This window comes from Mustela lutreola, chromosome 3, assembly GCF_030435805.1.
Source record: "Mustela lutreola isolate mMusLut2 chromosome 3, mMusLut2.pri, whole genome shotgun sequence".
Taxonomy (NCBI): Eukaryota; Metazoa; Chordata; class Mammalia; order Carnivora; family Mustelidae; genus Mustela; species Mustela lutreola.
The window spans coordinates 120,921,159-120,940,420 of NC_081292.1; the positions used below are offsets into that span (position 1 = coordinate 120,921,159).

The 19,262-nt window shown below is 34.2% G+C and overlaps 1 protein-coding gene across 1 annotated transcript in view; it reads right to left on the reverse strand.

The window, feature by feature from the left end:
* Positions 1-19,262, reverse strand: part of LRP1B (LDL receptor related protein 1B) — a 2,000,743-nt gene that overhangs the window by 129,980 nt on the left and 1,851,501 nt on the right. Inside the window, exons 69-74 of the mRNA XM_059166755.1 lie at positions 17,638-17,767; positions 15,867-15,973; positions 15,406-15,538; positions 7,514-7,636; positions 2,092-2,217; positions 1,215-1,352 (exon numbers count right to left, since the gene is read on the reverse strand). Of these exons, the coding sequence (XP_059022738.1) occupies positions 1,215-1,352; positions 2,092-2,217; positions 7,514-7,636; positions 15,406-15,538; positions 15,867-15,973; positions 17,638-17,767 (757 nt within the window). The remainder of the gene's footprint in view (positions 1-1,214; positions 1,353-2,091; positions 2,218-7,513; positions 7,637-15,405; positions 15,539-15,866; positions 15,974-17,637; positions 17,768-19,262) is intronic.

Genomic DNA, 19,262 nt, shown 5'->3' on the forward strand with positions numbered 1-19,262 from the left:
GCCAATGTTTCTAATAACAGGTTATCATTACAAATGTTACGATGTATGAGTACTATATCCTTCTCTAGGAAACAAAAGGTTTCCTAGAAGCTCCCAGAGATGTGGGCATTAATTGCTAACCTAAATTTAGTATTCAGGAATTCAATCAAGGGTACTACCATGTTACTCAAACAAGTAGGCTAAATCATCAGTTCTTAAAGTTTTTTAGCCCAAAAATATATAGGAAGAGCAGTATGCGCCAGTGGTCAAGGGCTGTTAAACAACTTACGACAGACTATGTGTTATTTGCCATTCCCAGCATAGTAATTACAATTTCATAGCTTTATCTCTCATTCCAGAAAACATTTTAGAATGCAAATAAATGAGAGGGACATTATTGTAAAATAGATGTTGAATTATCTGTTTTTTACTTACATATATCAAATTATTTTGAAATATGAAAACTTTATCAGAATTATAATGGTTATTGGTCCCCACCGACTCTTGAATATTTTATAATTAATTAAAGTACACCACTGGAATTTCACCTCAGCCTTGAGGTATATGTGGCCATATTGTGGGAGGTAATGCTTCATCAACCCAGAGGAACAACTTAGATGCATAAATGAGAAAAACTGAAAGACCCCATAATAGGAAGGATTTTATGACTTTTATAAGCAATCTGAATTAGAGTCATAAGTTTGGTTATTTCTCTTAATATGAAAAATGAGATATCAAACATTAAACATGAAAATAACCAAGCTCTAATAACTCAAATAGCATCAAACTCCAACTAAATTAAACAATGATGTCTTCTTTAAGAATAACTCAGCAATGGATTAAAATCTTAAAACACTGAATAACTTACTAAGACCTTTATTATATTTCAACTAAATAACATTGTAAGAAAAAATAGTAAATTTATATTTTATGAAATAAAATTAAGGAATATAGATATCTTTGCTGATAACAAAGTCTGCAATTGGATATTGAGATCTCAGATTCAGGTCTAACAAGGGTACTCACTGTGAAAATGACCTTTCCCACTTCATACTTTCTGATATTAATTTAAGTGGCATTCTAAGGTTGCATTGGTAAGGGCTTACCAAAAAGAACGTACACTTAAGTACATTTGTGAAGAATGATATTTTCTCACACCAGTAGAGAAAATTTTAGTCATGTTGAAGGAGAATTGAACTTGCATGTTGCTATACTTTAACAGAAACTAAACTTACTTATTCTGCAGCCTTGCTCATCTGAACCATCTCCACAGTCATCAAGTTGATCACACTGGAAGTCCATGGGGATACATTTTTTATTGCTGCAAGTAAACTCATCTTTTTTACACGGTCTTGCTTTATATGTAAGCTTACCTATAGAGTCATTAAAAAATGATCAGTACTTCACAGAATCAAAACAAATTTATTGAGTTCATTAACACATTCAAGATTTTATTTGAACAGTATGAAAAACATGGCTCCACAGTCCTTTATTTGAAGGTCTTGGGCCAAACGAAAAATGTTTGGAAATTCTGGACTTTTAGAGGAATAGCAGTGTATTTACCCTATAATAAGTAATACTACATTTCCACCGGAAAATGTCTGAATATTCATCCTAAGTGAGACCTTGTTCTTAAAGTAATAAAAACTGCTTCAGACCAGTTCAGGTCAGGGTTTTTCATCAAATGATTTTGCCACACACATTAGTAAAGCCTTGGTTTTAAAAGTTTTGTTAATTTCCGAATTGTGAAGAAGGAATTGTGTATACAGACATAAACTCCTTACTAACACTCTCCCCTCAAGGAGCTGTTTAACAGAGAACATTTTTAAACCACTGTTTTTTCTCTCATGCAGTATTTTCAGAAATAAACTGTGCATCATCAATGGAGATTTACAGACTAGTAGAGAGTTTGGATAAAGCTGCACAGCTCTACTATTCAAGTGAATGTCAGCAGATTATTTTTCATACTTCGTCAGAAGATCAAGTGTCTGAAAAAAACACTCTCAGACATGCTACATGGAAAATACTTCTTTGTCATTTTTTGAGCCCCCAAACCATGGTATTATCTTGTAGCTGTCACTAAATCAATTATTTCACATTAAACGGATTTACCACCACAGTGATCTTCATCGGAGTTGTCCCCACAGTCATCAATCCCATTGCACGTTTGCTCAGACTGCAGGCAGATTCTGTTATTTCTGCATCTGTAAGGTCTTGTTGGGGGACAAAGAAATTTGGCTGAAAAAAAAAAAAGGAAAGAAAAAAATCAAAGCTGCTCCTTTGAGTACACTGACTTATGAGGAATGATCCCCTTCCTTTTTTTGGGGGGGGGGGTCTTCCTTTCTTTGTTTTGTTTCGTTTTATTTATTTATTTATTTATTCATTTTGTTTATTTTATTTTGTTTCCTTCTTTGCAAATCCATAATCTGGCTTTTCTGAATATCTTTTTTTTGTGGAAATTGCCTTCATGTAGGTACTAGAAACTGTGTGAGAATAGAAGCTATGATCTTAGTTATTTATATTAACTACAGAAAAGAGTACACAGCTGAAATGAAATGAAGTAAGAAAAAGAGCCAGACTTCATGGTCTCATTTCCAGTTGCCTTATCTTAGCTGACTTCACTTGGTACACCAAATTAATTTATGCCTGCAGTTTATAACAACATGGCAGGACAATTAGCTATTTGAAAGAGCAATTTCACATAGAGCAGATCTTGAGCAAGCATACGTTACAGGTCCAAATTTGAAAATAGGTCTTCCAGTGGGGGGGGGAGGATACTATGACTGTTTTTCTTACTCTGTATCTCTGTAAACAAATGCATAAATATGTATTTGAGTCACATAGGTGATCTTTGTTATTTATGTTTAATTTTTGTGGGTATATGTAGCCTTGGGGGGGGCAGTGTGTGTGACTTATAATGACAGCAGTGAAAGCCAGAGAATTTTATCCTTGTCACTTCTATCATTATCTAATTTGAAGACTTCTACCCCTAGAGGAGGAAACCTCTCATGACACTTTATCTTTACATGTGGAATACTCCAGGTGTTTTCATTGGTTTCTTAATCTTTTCATTCTTGAATTCTTTGCTGATATTCTCATAGATTTACTTGATACTATACCCTTAAAACTTTCAATTCACTATCTAATTCTAGCATCTCACAATTGATTATAGAATTCTCTCAGGAATTTCAAATTCAGTAAATTCAGAACTCCATGCTTTATCAGCCTTCTCCCCAAACATAAGCTTTGTGTTATTTCCATGGTTCAGTTAGTAGCACCATAGCTGCAAGTCTGGGGTTATTCTACATGCCTTTCTCTTATTGACCTTCAGCTCTTACTAGTCAACAAATCTGGTTGATTCTATCCCCAAATTTGCCTTCTTCTCTCCATACATATCAGTTATAACATTTCAGTTCTGCACTATCTTTTACAGAGAAAACTGCAGTACAATCCCAAATATCTCTATTTCATTGCCCAACCTAAAATCTTCCAAAAGGCACCAGAGCAACGCACCTTGGACATTAATCTGATCATCTCTTCCATAGTTATCCAGCATTTTCTGAATAAAATTTAAGACACTTCACCTGCCATAATGGACTGATCACTACTCTGTCCATGCTGCTCTTACAGACAAATCCCTTGTCACTCTTAATATTCTAGCAATACTACTTTATCAGCTTCTTAAATATGCCATACTCCTTCTTGCCTGACCTCCATGGTTTAATTGAAATCTGGTTCCCACTCCAAGCATAGGTCCTCCTCTTCAGATCTTTTAGGAATATCTCTTAAATTTCTCAAGCCTCATGTTATCTTATATTTAAATACCCCTTAATTTCCTACTTTAGTTTTCAGAACTTTGTTACTATACCTTACATTCAATTTTTAAAAATAAACTGAAAAAAAACCCTATTATTTTGATAGCCAGTCATTTGATTAAATATCTTCCTTATTGCTATTTTCTTATTGGCCTTATAAACATCATCCCCTCCCCAGTTTACTAATGTAGCACCTTCCTTCATCATTATTGCTCTCTGTCCAAACTCATTTCAACATTCTAGATGACTTTAACATCTACATGAACAAACCAACCAATAGCTGTGCCTCTTAGCTCCTTGAGTTTTTCATACCCAGTAACGTTTTACTCTAATTCACCTAAGCCAGCAAGTATCCTAGAAGGTTGTGAAGATTGGTAGATTCTAATATATTTCTCTTCTTAATTTAGCCAATGACATTTCGAGTTGCTTGCAGGTAAGAATATTAATTGATCTACATGAGTGCTGCTGGATATACTATTTCCTCCAACGGCTTCATTTACAAAGTCACTAATCTGAATGCTACAAATTCTGTCCAGCATTTCTTACTTTCCCAAATTTTTAATTCAGCCAGTCTCATTAAATCTTTTTTCTGTCTTAGGTGAAACTTTAGTCCATTGATAGATCTACCTTTTCCTATTCTCCAGTGTTTTTGTCTTTAGTTACCTCTGCATTGACATAAGATCCCATGCTCCATCTTTCAGTTTACTCAGTTGACAAATATTTATTGGTAACTTATTATATGTTCTAAGAATTCATTTAGAAACTCACTTTAGTACAAATAATCTGGATTATCTGGACCTTCTCTCTTTTTCATTTAGTTATCTAACAAAACCTAAGCTTAGAGGAATAAAACCATCTGCTACTCCAATGTCTGCATTCTGAGAAGACCAGCAACATTGCAGATGATCATGCCACAAGACCAACTGATACCACAAATATGAATATAGATGGGCCCTAAATATTACTTGGAAATCATATATATCTATATTTACATAGATATAAATACAGATATACATGTATATATATAGATAGATAGATATAGATATAAATACAGAGAGATAGCATATTAGTCTCTTACCCTTTGCAATAACAATTTAGATCTGTATTCCTTTCAAATTTTCTAAAATAACCACCTTCCATATTCTATATATGAATATACTTTCTACTGCATATATAAAAATGAAATAAAATGGTGAATTTGTTATCACCTCATTATATCATTGGACATCTGCCCGCATCTATAGACAATCTATCAATTCATGTCAATATTTTTAATAACAGAGAAGGGGTGACTACTCTTATCTAAAACTAAGTTTTCATCTGCTCTGAAGCCCATTTTTTTCTGCCTTTTCAGGAACCATTCCATCTCTCTTGATACATTTCATTACCTTGATATTTCTTTTGCCATACCTTTTTTTTTTTCCCCAAATTCTTTTGTGGTAACTCACCTGTCTCTTCCAGCTGCTTATATTTATTTAGAAGTTTGGTGGCACTCAGTATTCTATCCTATCCCCAAAATAATAACAGTATCTTTTAATTTGGATTGTTCAAACTGTAGCTTTCTGAATTCCTCCTTAAGTAGAGTTCATCTTATTCCTCTCCTCCTTATCTGTACATCTACTTAATTCCACCATTGCTTAAAATATAATGTATGAAAATCTGATTTGTACAATCAGAGTAAGATCTTGTCAATGAGAACCATGTGCTGTTCTTTTTTCTTTTTCTTTCTTTCTTCTTCTTTTTTTTTTTTTTTTCTTTCTCATTCCAATTACTTAGCACAGTCCCTGGTACATAACAGCTTGACTCAATGTTTATACTGATGACCTAGGGGAATGTAAAAACATGCACAGCATCAAGCTGTTTGTATTTTAGGTTTTCCAGCAGCTGTGTGGCATGTCACTGAGAATAATTTCCTGGTCCTAGAAGTGGTCCTGGGAGTATGACACTGGAGCCTCACATGGTTAATTAGCAACCATTTCCTATTCCACTCACTAGCTGTGTGTTGAAGTGGAATAGAGAATAGGAAAATATATATATATATATTCTATATATATATATATGCACATATATGTATACATATACATACTTTATAAAAACAATTGATTCTGGCTTAATATTGGCAGGTGAATTTATATTTTTCCATGGATTATAATTCAGAAACAATATAATCTCTGGTGATTTTCTAGAGTCCATTGTGTAAGATGATGTTGAACTAAAACTGAAACTTAGTTATATTTCTCATTAGTTTTGTCTACAGAGAACACTCTCCAAAGACTGTCATTTTTAAGTTTTAAATCCCTTTAAAAATAAAGCTTCCTCCATGCTTTGGATATTTTATTCAATTGTTTTTTTTTTAATTTATTTTTTATTTATTTTCAACATAACAGTATTCATTATTTTTGCACCACACCCAGTGCTCCATGCAATCCGTGCCCTCTCTAATACCCACCACCTGGTTCCCCCAACCTCCCACCCCCCGCCACTTCAAACCTCTCAGATTGTTTTTCAGAGTCCATATTCTCTCATGGTTCACCTCCCCTTCCAATTTCCCTCAACTCCCTTCTTCTCTCTAACACCCCTTGTCCTCTATGCTATTTGTTATGCTCCACAAATAAGTGAAACCATATGATAATTGACTCTCTCTGCTTGACTTACTTCACTCAGCATAATCTCTTCCAGTCCCATCCATGTTGCTACAAAATTGTAATGTAAATAGTCAATGTCATCGTCTATCAAAAAATATTGTTTTAACTTGGTGTACCAAATAGGACAAAGAATTAAGTATATATACACTCATGCTATGTCTTCTTTAAGTCACCTGAAGTGCTACTTAATTATATCCAAAGCAGTAGTATTTTTCCTTAAATTAGAGGTAAAATACACTTTTACTGAGATTAGATACAAAGAATGAGAAGAAGGAACTGAAAATGTTTGTTACCTAGAAGAAATCCTTTACTTGGTGATATAAACAGACATTCGCAGTTGCTGGTTGCGTAAGTACACTCCTGACAATTATCAAGAGTCAAGAGTAGCTTGAATTTGAAGAAGCAATAACTTTTGTTAAGATTTTCAGATTGAAAGGTTATATAACTCCTAATTGCAGTTCTCTGCCTAAGTCTCTCTCTCTCTATATATATAAATATATTAATATATTTATAACATAGGACATATATGAAGAAATAATATATGCTATATTTAAGTACATTAATGTATTTATGTAATAAAATACATCCATATACTTACATATTAAAATATTATCAATATACTTCCATATTATCTCCATATATATCTCCCTGACATTGGTCTCAGTGGTGGGTAACTTGTGGGGCTACATGATTTTATTATTCACATTTTGTCCATGTACTTATCTGTCCCCCACAAAAAAATGTTTTAGCCTCAGTAACCAATTTGGTACAAAGCCGAGTCCTTATATGAACCTCACACAATTCAAAAGCCAAACCACTATAAGTCCTCTCAGATAGGCCATACACTATCTTTTGAATAGTGTTGACATGTATAAGTTCAGATTTAGGGGCCATCTCTGTAAAATCATCAACTTTGGGTAGGGTAATCTATTGCTACCTGAATGAAAGCTGTATCTATATCTACCTAACCCCAGAATGGTAGACTTTGTGGTTTGCCTCACCACTCTATTGATTCACGCCAGCATGTTAGATCTGGAGATGACAGTATAATCTAGACCCAGGTGAATTGCATACCACACATATCAGGGGCTTCATCAGAGTTGTCTCCACAGTCGTCTTCTCCATCACACACCCAAAATTGTAGTTTGCAAAGGGAATTATTGCAGAGAAACTCATCTGATCTACAAATATTTCCTCCTTTATTTTCAAACAAAACAGAAAAAGAGACACAGAGATGTAGCATAATTAATTAATGCCAGTCAACAGGACACATATTCCTCTAATTATCTTTGCACGGTACCTAGTTTCTCACTTCCATATATTTTTTTTCCTGTACAATATGAGGGACACACAGTACCCAGACTATTTTTTTTTTCAAGTTACTCATGGTTTATTTTTCAAAACAATCTGATATTACCCAGGTATATCATATTTACTTTGGAAAATACTGGTAAGGTGGTAGAAGAAAGTTTTTTCAAATATAAATTATCTCACAAAATTTTTTATGTTACTGTAAAGAAACTTAGATTTTAAATGGTATTAATTTTCATTATATATATTGTGTTGTTCTGGAAAGAAAAGACACTTGCAAAATTATTAGTTCAATTTGGTTATATCTGGAAACTGACAAACTGAGTTGCTGAAGACAGAATAACCAATGAAAAGCTTTTGTGGTCACAGATAATCAGTTAATTTTATACAGAATTAGAAGTTGGGGGACGCCTGGGTGGCTCAGTTGGTTAAGCAGCAGCCTTTGGCTCAGGTCATGATCCCAGCGTCCTGGGATCGAGTCCCGCATCGGGCTCCTTGCTCTGCAGGGAGCCTGCTTCTCCCTCTGACTCTGCCTTCCACTGTGTCTGCCTATGCTCTCTCTCGCTCGCTCTCTCTCTGACAAATAAATAAATAAAATCTTTAAAAAAAAAAAAAAGAAGTTGGTGAGGCGGGGAAATATTTCAGTCATACTTCTAAAAAATATACAGTAGTGTACCTGATTTTTTGTGTATTTTGTAAATGTTTGCTTTTTTCTCTTTTCACAATTAAATATAAAACACCAAGAATACAAAGATATGCTCACTTAAAATTAAATATATTTATTCTATGCAAAGGAACCAAAATACTAATCAGCTTTGGTTGTATGTTTAGATATGTAATAATATATAGTGGAAACTGCAATGGCTGGGGAATTAGGAACTTCCCTTGTGTTGCCTATTAATTTCTCTGGGACTCAGTGTCTTCCTATGTTATAAGAGAGGTACGGCTAAAGTAATTTATAAGGTCATATTTACAAGCAGTACCTGGGGAAACAACCCAAAGCAACCTGATGGGAATTCAGAATTAAGATAAATAAGATTGCTCTCAGAGAATTTTACTACCTATTTCAACCTCGTAAGATAATAAATATGGTTTCCATATTGGATAGATTTGATGACTGAAGGCATTAACATATTTAAAAGTGGACATGTTTATTAAATCATGGGGCTGGAGAGTGATAGTGTTCATCCTTGTGGGACTAGAAAATCCTGGAAGGAAGTATTGCTCATTTTGTGGTTGCACTTTAGGGGGAATAATAAGCCTAAACTTAGGAGGGTCAAACAGCTCGTCTTGTTGGGTTTTGACTTGTATACGAATCTTTAATAATTCCCTGACAGCAGCAAAGACTTAATTTAGCAAATGACAGAATGAGTTTGGATTTTAGCATGATAACACTAGCTAGAATGTGGAGAACTTGGAAATAAAGGTAGCAAGAGTAAAGCCAAGGCTGGAGGAAAAAGACCAATTTGAAGAGAGGTTGTAGCAATGCAAAAGAGTTGGTACTTGATTTAGAGTAGCTATGTTTGAAAGTGCTTCAGGAGGTAGAATCCTCAGTATCTGATGGCTAAAAAGATGAAGGTGGCAAGGAGAATGAGCAGTCATAGTACTCTATTTTTGGTTTATTTGGACCATTTAGTGGTTTTTAGTATTGTCCAAAAATGGTATTGTCCAAAAATAAAGAAACACAGAAGGAAGAACGAGCTTAATAGAAATAATTACACAATTCATTTAGGGACTAGTAAGACAACCATATAGTGATATTTAACAGGATAGTGGATACATGTGTTTAAAATATAGGACACGTTCTGAGCTGTAAATATGTAGCCGGGGATGATCCGAATGTAGTTGTTATTTGAAATTTGAAACAAAACAGAGAAAATCACCATTTAAAAACTGGAGAGATAAAGAGGAGTCTGCAGAAGAGATGCAAAAAAGTAGCCAGAGTTGTTGGAGAAATACCTGAGAAGTGTTCCAACAAGGAAGTAGTAGTGAGCACATTTATATAATGCTAAAAGAGGAGGTTCAGTGAACTGGTGGTGGATTTAGTGATGTGTTTGTAGTTCGTTATTATTAGATGAAAATGTAGTAGTTACTGTAATCATCCATCCCTTTCCAGGAGTTTGGCCTTAAAGGCAAAGAAGAAAGTAGGAAGTTAGTGAATAAGAGAGGCTGGTTCCTTGAATGGAGTAAAATAGATATCTGATATACTTAAATCCCTCTGAGAATAACTCAGTAGACAGAGTAAGCTTGAAGATACAGAAGAGAGAAAAGGTAATTGATACGATGAATTCTTTGAGAATCCAGAAATTGTGAAGGATTTGAGATTTAAACTAATATAAAAGGATTATCCTTAGATTGGAGGTGAAACAAGTCTCCCATTTCAAGAGGGAGGAATGGGGGAAAGGTTAGGCTAGGCACAGCACTAGGTAGATTTGTTAGTTTGGTGACCAGATGTTGAATAAAGCTAAAGATTTTAAACTATTTCTGTGAAGTTAAAGGTGAGGAAGAAATTCGACATTTTAAAAACTCGATAGGGTTAATGGTAGAGAGATGATTAGGGACATATAGTTTGATGGCTTAGAATCTTAATAGTTGAAGCTGAGGCCAAGATATTATAGTGGTATCAATCTGAACAGTTCTGAGAGTTTCTGCAAAAATGCTTAACACAACTGGCACATCCACACTGGCATCTCTGCAGACTAGCAAACTCTAAAATACGGAAAAAGGCAAGTCCCTGGTAAGTCCACCACGGTGAGTATCACCATGTAAGACTGATAATATAATATCTGGCATTGGGGTGCCTCTTTCTTTCAACTTCTGGAATGGTCAGTTCTAAAATGCCCTAATTCTAAGAATAATTTCAATGATCAAAACCCATGCAAGAAAATATATTACCATTTAACAACTCTGTCTGAAAACAATAAAAAAGATAATATGTATAGTCTTTACTATTAAAGAAACTTAAGATATGAATATTGATATGAGGTGAGTGTTTGCTTAATTCAGTATCAAAATCCATGGAATATGAAAGTTATATTCTTTCAGAATAAAGATGCTCTCATGACTAAATATCATTGCATGTTCCATTTTACAATGGATTATATTCAAACAAAATTTGTGACCTCTTGACATCTTCTGAGTATTTTAGAAAAGTCTATTTGTAGCCCATCAGTATTGTTAAAAGGGGAAAAAAAATGAGTTCCCAAAAGTATCACATTAGATAACATAATTCCCCCATAAATGGGCATATTATTATTTTTATTAAGAAGAAGAGGAATATAAATGAAATCACAATTGTAGAATAAGAAAAACATTTTGTGATAACTTACTAAAGGCTTCCTATTGTACCATGAAGAATTTGTATTAAAAAAAAAATGCATCATGGGGCTACCATGACATCTTGAGTCTAACATAAAATGCTTATTTTGAAATGGCATGAGGCACACATAACCAACAGAATTCCAGCTTCCTAGTCACTAGTCATGTTCTTAATAAGCTCAACAGAAGATTATTAGAAAAATAGAAAAGTGGGGCGCCTGGGTGGCTCAGTGGGTTAAAGCCTCTGCCTTCGGCTCAGGTCATGATCTCAGTGTCCTGGGATCGAGCCCCGCATCAGGCTCTCTGCTCAGCGGGGAGTCTGCTTCCTCCTCTCTCTCTGCCTGCCTCTCTGCCTGCTTGTGATCTCTCTCTGTCAAATAAATAAATAAAATCTTTAAGAAAAAATAGAAAAGTGTATATATACATATATAAACAAAAACCAATGTCTAAATATAATTGAACTTTTGGCAGGATCATAGAAATCTGGACAGGGCATTATCATCACAATTAAGCATCTAGAGTTCCCATTTTAATTTAGGTGGGGGGAAAGTTTAATATATGGTAATGTTTTATAATTTTCATAAATAGTTAACATATTTTTGAGCTGGTGATTACTAAAAAGAATAATTCTCAATCTTGTCCACCAAAATTGCTAGAGAATAAAAGTTTGGGAGCTCAGACCAAAACAAATACCAAGTTTCCTTGAGGAAACATGTTTTAGCTTTGGAAGTATGAGTGCTGCTTTTAATTCCACAGTATTTGGGGGTTTGACTTTTTAAAGTAAACTAGTAAAGCTGGTTCTTTTAGAAAATGTTCCTGCATCCCTATTGCCTTCCAACACCAACCCTTGTTCATGTGTCCAGATCCGGGATGAATGAAGTGAGATTTGTTTATTCTGAGATTCCTTTTCCTCAAAGCCTTAAAGTACATTTATCCATTACCTAAACCACTTGATGGAGGTAAGTGAAATACTAGAAATCTGAATTCGAGCATGCCTTAAGGTACATCCTTACAGGATCAAATACTTTAACCACCAAGATAATTCAGTGGAATTTACCTGGCAGCAAAGAAACTCAAGGAAAGTTAGAAACATGAGTATTGATGGAAGGGGAGCTTTGACACATTTGTAAATGATTGAATTAAAGGTCCTCATCTTTTTAATCAGTAAGCTTAAACTCTTAGGAGAGTCGGTTTAAATCTAAAAGATAACTCAGATTTCAAATGCTATCATTCAATGTTAATGTTCTATTATTTTTTACTGTAATTTTTGATTTTTAATCTGTAATTCTTTGTTCAAACAAACATTTCTTATGAAATTTAATATTTTAAAAATAGATAAATCCTGACAGGACTGCCCTTACACACACACACACACACACACACACACACTCATACAGTCACTCACTTTTTAGATATTCCTATGGCTCCTGGAGACACTTCACTGTGGTTGGATATGATAGTATGAAAAATTAGTACAGAAAGGTTTCTAGAATTAAGACAAGAAACTAGATCTCCTTGACTCTCATTTCAATGAATTCTCTGTGCTTTACTTAGTACAAATTCTTTTACCCTTTCTTTTTGAAAAAATATTTGAAGACTCTTTAAAAGCCTTGGGAAACTTCTCATTATGCTTAATATTAAAACCAAATTCTATAGCATTTATTTACAGTTTCTTATAGTTCCTAATCACTTGAAGTTTCTCTCATGTCTGAGACTTCTGTGCATAATGATAACACTGCCTGGAATGCACTTCCTCGTTCTGTTTGCATACCTAATTTTTTACATCAAGAAACTCACATTCCAACCGGGGAAATTTAGTCAACTAATACAGAAGCAATTATACTAGAAGAAAGAATACAGTAACAGGAATGTAATCAAAGGGTTGTTAGGGAAGCTCCATAAGAGACTGAGATTTGGTAGAAGACAGTAGCAACTGAATGGACTTGAAAACAAAGATATAATTTTCATTGGCAAAGGTATCGAGATGGTGGAAATAGCAGAGGAATCAGGACAGACGTTGGAAAACATGGAAAATGTTACTAGATTTATTCTTCAGTTTGGTCTAGGATATACGATATAAAGAGAAGTAATCAAGTATAAGGGGAGGGAGGTAGAACAGGTTCATTCTCTTGTAACCCTGACTGCCATATTTATATATAACCAGAAAGAAAGAGCTTCGAGCTAACATCGACATAATCAGAGTTACACTTCAATAAGATCAACCTGGCAGCAGTGAGTGGAATGTATTAGAGTCCAATTACATGGCATTACATGAACCCAGGCAAGAAGCAATGAGAGAAAGAGCCAGACTGGTGACAGAGACTGAAATTGAGGGGCTGGAGCTTATTAGCTAGAAAATGGAAAAAGATGAGTTACTTAATTGTCCTGAAGTCTTAGAATATGATTTATTTAAGAGCTTTTGGTGCCAGAGTGTCTACAAAGTTTGCTCTCTCTAAAGTGACCAATTATAGAATGTGAATGTGAGAACTTAACCAAAAGTAGAAACAGCTATTTAGGGAAGTGCAACCTTTTATGGCTCTATATAATATACTGCAGATTCCAAATGAGAACTAGGATTTCTTCTGGTGAATATTGCAATACTTTATCAGGTTGGGTATGGAGATTTTAGGAAATAATAAAGGTTTGATCTAATATTAAAGAAAATGGAGGACATTTTTCTTTGAATGACTAGATTTTTATAAAAGTAAATTTTTTTTCTTTTTAAAAAAACTTTTAAATGATTTTATTTGTCTATTTATTTGAGAGGGAGATAGAGAGAAGACAAAAGCAGGGAGGAGAGGGAGAAGCAGGCTCCCTACTGAGCAGAGAGCCATAAGAGGGGCTTGTTCTTAGGACCCTGGGTTCAGGACCCAAGCCAAAGGCAGATTCTCGAATGACTAAGCCACTCAAGTGCCTCTAAAATTTTTTATTCAAATTCCAGTTAGTTAACAGTGTAATATTAACTTGAGGTGTACAACATAGTGATATCATTTCCATACAACCCCCAGTGCTCATCACAAGTGTACTCCTTAATCCCCATTGCCTATTTCACCTGTCTCCTGCCTACCTTCTCTCTGTAAACATCAGTTTGTTCTCCATAGTTGAGTCCATTTCTGGATTTGCCTCTTTTGCTTTCCCTTTGTTGATTTATTTTGTTTCTTAAATTCCACATATAAGTGAATCGTATGGTATTTGCCTTTCTCTGACTGACTTATTTCACTTAGCATTATACTCCCTAACTCCATCCATGTGGTTGCAAAGGTATATTGAAACAGTATAAACCCTGAGTACATGTTCAAATGCCCTGCAACATACATCAATAATTAGCATTGTCTCTGTTGATATTCCAAAGACTCTGAAATGTAAAGTCCATTAACTTATTTTTTTTAAGAGTTTTATTTATTTATATGACAGGCAGAGATCACAAGTAGACAGAGAGAGAGAGGGAAACAGGTTCCCTATTGAGCAGAGAGCCTGATGTGGGCTTGATCCCAGGACCCCGGGATCATGACCTGAGCAGAAGGCAGAGGCTTAACCCACTGAGTGACCCAGGTGTCCTCTATTGACTTCTTAAAGCAGCTTAAAATAATTTTTCATTTAACCAACATATTTAACATTATGAAAATAATAGGAAGTATAGGATTTGTGATCATTTTTTTTTTATCATTTTAAGCTTTGCCCACAATTTCTTTGCGTTCATCTCATTAACCTTAAAGTAGTCATGTAGTGAGTTACAATTAAAAAGTTGTTATTTTTCAGGAAATATTTTCACATAACTAGAAAATAATGAACTACAAAATTTAAAGCTGACTTCCAGACTGACAAAAAATGTAAATTATTTTCTCAGCCATATGGCTAAAAGGAAATTTGGGGCACAAGCTGCAACCTATGTACGATCTAGCAAATTAGTATGTGTAATATAGTATGTATTAAGTTATTATTCTTTCATAGTAAGGCAAGCAATATGGAAGAGAAATGTATCTCAAAAGTACTTTTGTAGTAAGGGCTCTAGCAGTTATGTTCCCTGCATCCTTTTCCAGTCCCTATTCCTGACCCAGCCTCCAATACGAGGACAGGCTTGGGGTAGGACACATTAAACACTTGCACTTTGGTTGCCTTTGTCATATGAAGCTTGACATTTACTCTGTCTGAAAATTACCCAGATTTTGCTTACTCAGACCGAGATGTTACATAACGAAACAGGAATGGGTATAGAGAATCACTTGGTGATTCCATCCTATGGCCCTAGTGCCCTATTGATTCTGCACAACATTTTAACTGTCATTTTAACTGCAAGTGCACACACACACACACACACACACACACAGATACCTTACCTTTGTCACAGTTCTCTTCATCACTGCCATCCACACAGTCATGAACGCCATCACAGAGCCATCTAACTGGAATACAGTGGGCTTTATTTCTGCATCGAAACTGATCTTCCTTACATTCAGTCACACAGTCCATCTGTTCAAATACAAATAGGCACTGCAGTTTTCATTAATGATAATGACATAGTCACAGGCAAAATAAACATGCAGCTGACAATACTGGAGATTGATTACACCGTGGGCTTTCTTTTATTTTGACTAAATGAGTATAACCTCTGCAAATGACAATGAACAGCAGGCAGACTCAGGTATCTGTTGCAATTTCTGTATTGAGTGTACTTGTCCTAACATTTTAGACATTGCTAAGAATCAAGAATCTGTCTCTTTACTCTATTTTTATTATGTTTGCTTTCCCGAACCTAATTCATGTAATTCAGAGATTTTAATCAAATGATAGATTTTACCTCATCAGAACCATCAGCACAGTCATATTCTCCATTACATTTCAAAGATGCTGAAATACATCCTCTGCTTGCACATATATATTCACTTGATGAGCAAGTAGGAGAAGCTGAATATAATTATAAAGTTAAGATTTAGATTTGGTAAATTGAATGATTGGTTTCATAGATAAAAACATAAATAAGCATGTAAAAAATGCAAAAGCAGCAATGAAGGTAGTTTATATTATTTAAACTATAGTCCATATCTGATATCAAAACTTTATTTAAAATGTGTTTCACAGTATTATCGCATTTCATTAAATATACCTAAAAAAATTATGTAATAACCTGTTCAGTAAGTATTCAACTCACCAGACTAAAGAAAGAAGGAAAAAAATCTATATAGTCTCCACCTCTTTAGTTTTGAAGAGTTAAATGAATTTTCCATAACTTTAAATTAAATTATTTTAAAAACAAAGGCCTTAAATTGTTTTTAAAATTGTAAAGAGATTTAGTGACCCTTGGAAATGTTAATTTATATATGTATCATATAAATCTAAAAGTAGAAATCTTGGCATAGTCTCATAGACCCCATGATATCTAGCTGGCTGTGTTGACATAAATGTCATATTTGCATAAGTTCTGAGAAGTACTTTTGTTTTGGGGTTTTAAACATGAATAACACAAAATTAACTGAGTCTATAGCAACTTTATGACATAGAAAATAAAAATAACAAGTGGATATTTAAATTACTATCAATATTAATTCTAATTAATTGACACAGTAATTATGATTGTTGCCTTTGTCTATGGGTTCGAATCTGCTAGGCCAACATTCAAACCTCCGGGGTTCTTGGCCTTATACTGGTCCACTAGGGAGCCAAATATATTTATATAAGGAATCTGTGGTCTGAAATGCTTATTTCCAGGATTCTAATAAGTTTTTTCTTAGAGTTTTAACTCCTTTTAATTGACAGTGTTTGCCTAGGGGTCTGTATTCATATGGAGTCTGAGAACTAAATTCAGTAAGAAAAAAGATGCAATCAATTACCAATATGAACTATGTGCATTGTACAGACATGTAACAATGTGTGGGTCCTGTATCTGCTACTCCCACCTGGGTTCTCAAAGTAATGCTTTTGTGGTTATACATAGATTATAACATAATTTTCTTCCAGGAATTCTTTTTTCTGTAAGATAATGTTATTAAAATACCTAAGGTATAAAAATTAAGTTTTAATGAGCATATTTATAAATCCCATACTTAAAGAATAAGAATGTATCATAAATTGGGTATTCTTTTCCTGTACTCTGGTCTTGCTTCCTAATTTTATTTTGATTTTGGACCAAGATGGAAATAGAAATAATACATTTACACATTTTCTCAGTTGGTATCATGTTGAAACTCTAAATTCTGTTTCATAACCTTCATTTCCTTAACTGAAAACTTGATTTTTATTGCACTTACAGTTTCAACATATTTCATTTTGCCATCTTGGAAAAATAATTCCAAATGGTGTGGAAAGAGAGAGAAACTGGAAAATCGAATTTTTAGGAGTCTAATGCTTGGATCCCCAACATAGTAATGATCTTACCTTCCAAAATAGTTTCAAAACATAGCAAGGGCACACCAATGAATCCATCTACAAATATTTCTAAAATTTTATTTCTGAAATAGTAAATGTGTGTGTGTGTGTGTGTGTGTGTGCATTTGCCATTGTTTTCTGTACATGATTGCTTAAAATATCAGCTAAAATATCAGCTAAACGAACTATCACCTCAGTCATTTTACCTGGCTCACAGTGTTTCTCATCTTCTCCATATTTACAGTCTTCATGGCCATCACATTTCCATTTTGCTGATATACACTGACCGTTGGAACACTGGAACTGATCTTTGGAACAACTTGTCTCACAATTTCTCTGTCAAAATCACACAATGCAGTTAATATAAGCTTTTATTTTTTATTTTTATTTTTATTTTTTTGAGGGGCAGCAAAGCAAAGTTTATTGGTTGATAGTACAAAGCTCCAAAAGAGGGAGGGGACCCAAGAGGGTTGCTATTGGAGTTTCTAAGTCTAGGTTTGTTTGTTTTGCCTTTTTTTGAATTAACATATAATGTGTAATTTGTTTCAGGGGTACAGGTCTGTGAATGATCAGTCTTACACAACTCACAGCACTCACAATAGCACATACCCTCCTCAATGTCCATACTTCAGACACCCTATCCCTCACTGCCCTCCCCCGACAGAAGCCCTCCGTTTGTTCCTGAGATTAAAAGCATATAACATAAGCTTTTCGACAAACATATACAAGCCCAAAAGACAGCTAGAAACCTCATGAACAGAAACCTAGAAGTGTAGAAACCATGACTACCACATACAAGAAGCTCAGATGGTCATTTAAGTCTATGGTTATATATAGCAAAAGAATAACAATTTTCTATTTTCATTTGTCTTTGCAAGTCATAATAAAACAGAAAAAGGAGAAAAGAACCTAGATCCCATAGTTCTATTATATCAGAGATCATTTTCCAATAGACAGTTATGGGATAATTTAAAGATAATTATAGGTGACAATTAAGATCATGGGGGGAAATTAAGTGTTAAAAAATTATTTCTAAGCAAATACATTCAGTTCATTGTGAATCGAATGACAGGATGAATGTGAAGCAAAGAACCCAAAAGCAAATCTGTTTTGTGTTGGCACAACTTCCCCACATGACCTTCCTTTCTCCTTCCCATGCTTTTTCCTCACTACCTGTCCCTTCACAGATTAGTTGCTGTTTATAATCCTTACCGCTCTTCCAACATTTGTTGTTAAAGAACTCGTGAAATGAACTGTCACAATTATCACTTCTACTAGCTGCATACAGATTTTATTTGGAATTCAAACAAGACAGTAGTAGATATATTTTTGGGTCCCTTTCTTTTTTTTTTTTTCATTTTATTTTATTTCTTTTCAGTGTTCCAAAATTCATTGTTTATGTACCACATCCAGTGCTCCATGCAATATGTGCCCTCCAAATACCCACCACAACTGTAAAAAACAAGGAATATAAATTAAAATTACATGTAATTCAGTTTCAGTAGAAAAGGGAACATGTTGTATGAACAGGGATCATGTGTGTTGTGAACCAAATATCTAATACTGTGCCATGATTTAAATAACTGCTTAGGAAGTATTTGTAGAATTAATGATTATCTCAGCACTAAAGGAATTTGAGTAAAATAGTTCTATAACAAATGGCACTGGTATATCTGTATTGTCAACAATATAGAAGATTGCACTTCTAGATACTTTTTCTCTTAGAAGATTTTAATCTAAAATAAATTACAGTATTGTTGATGAGTGTGTGTGTGTGTGTGTGTGTGTGTTTGCAGGTTATTTAATTATCATTTTAGATTCTTAAAAGCAT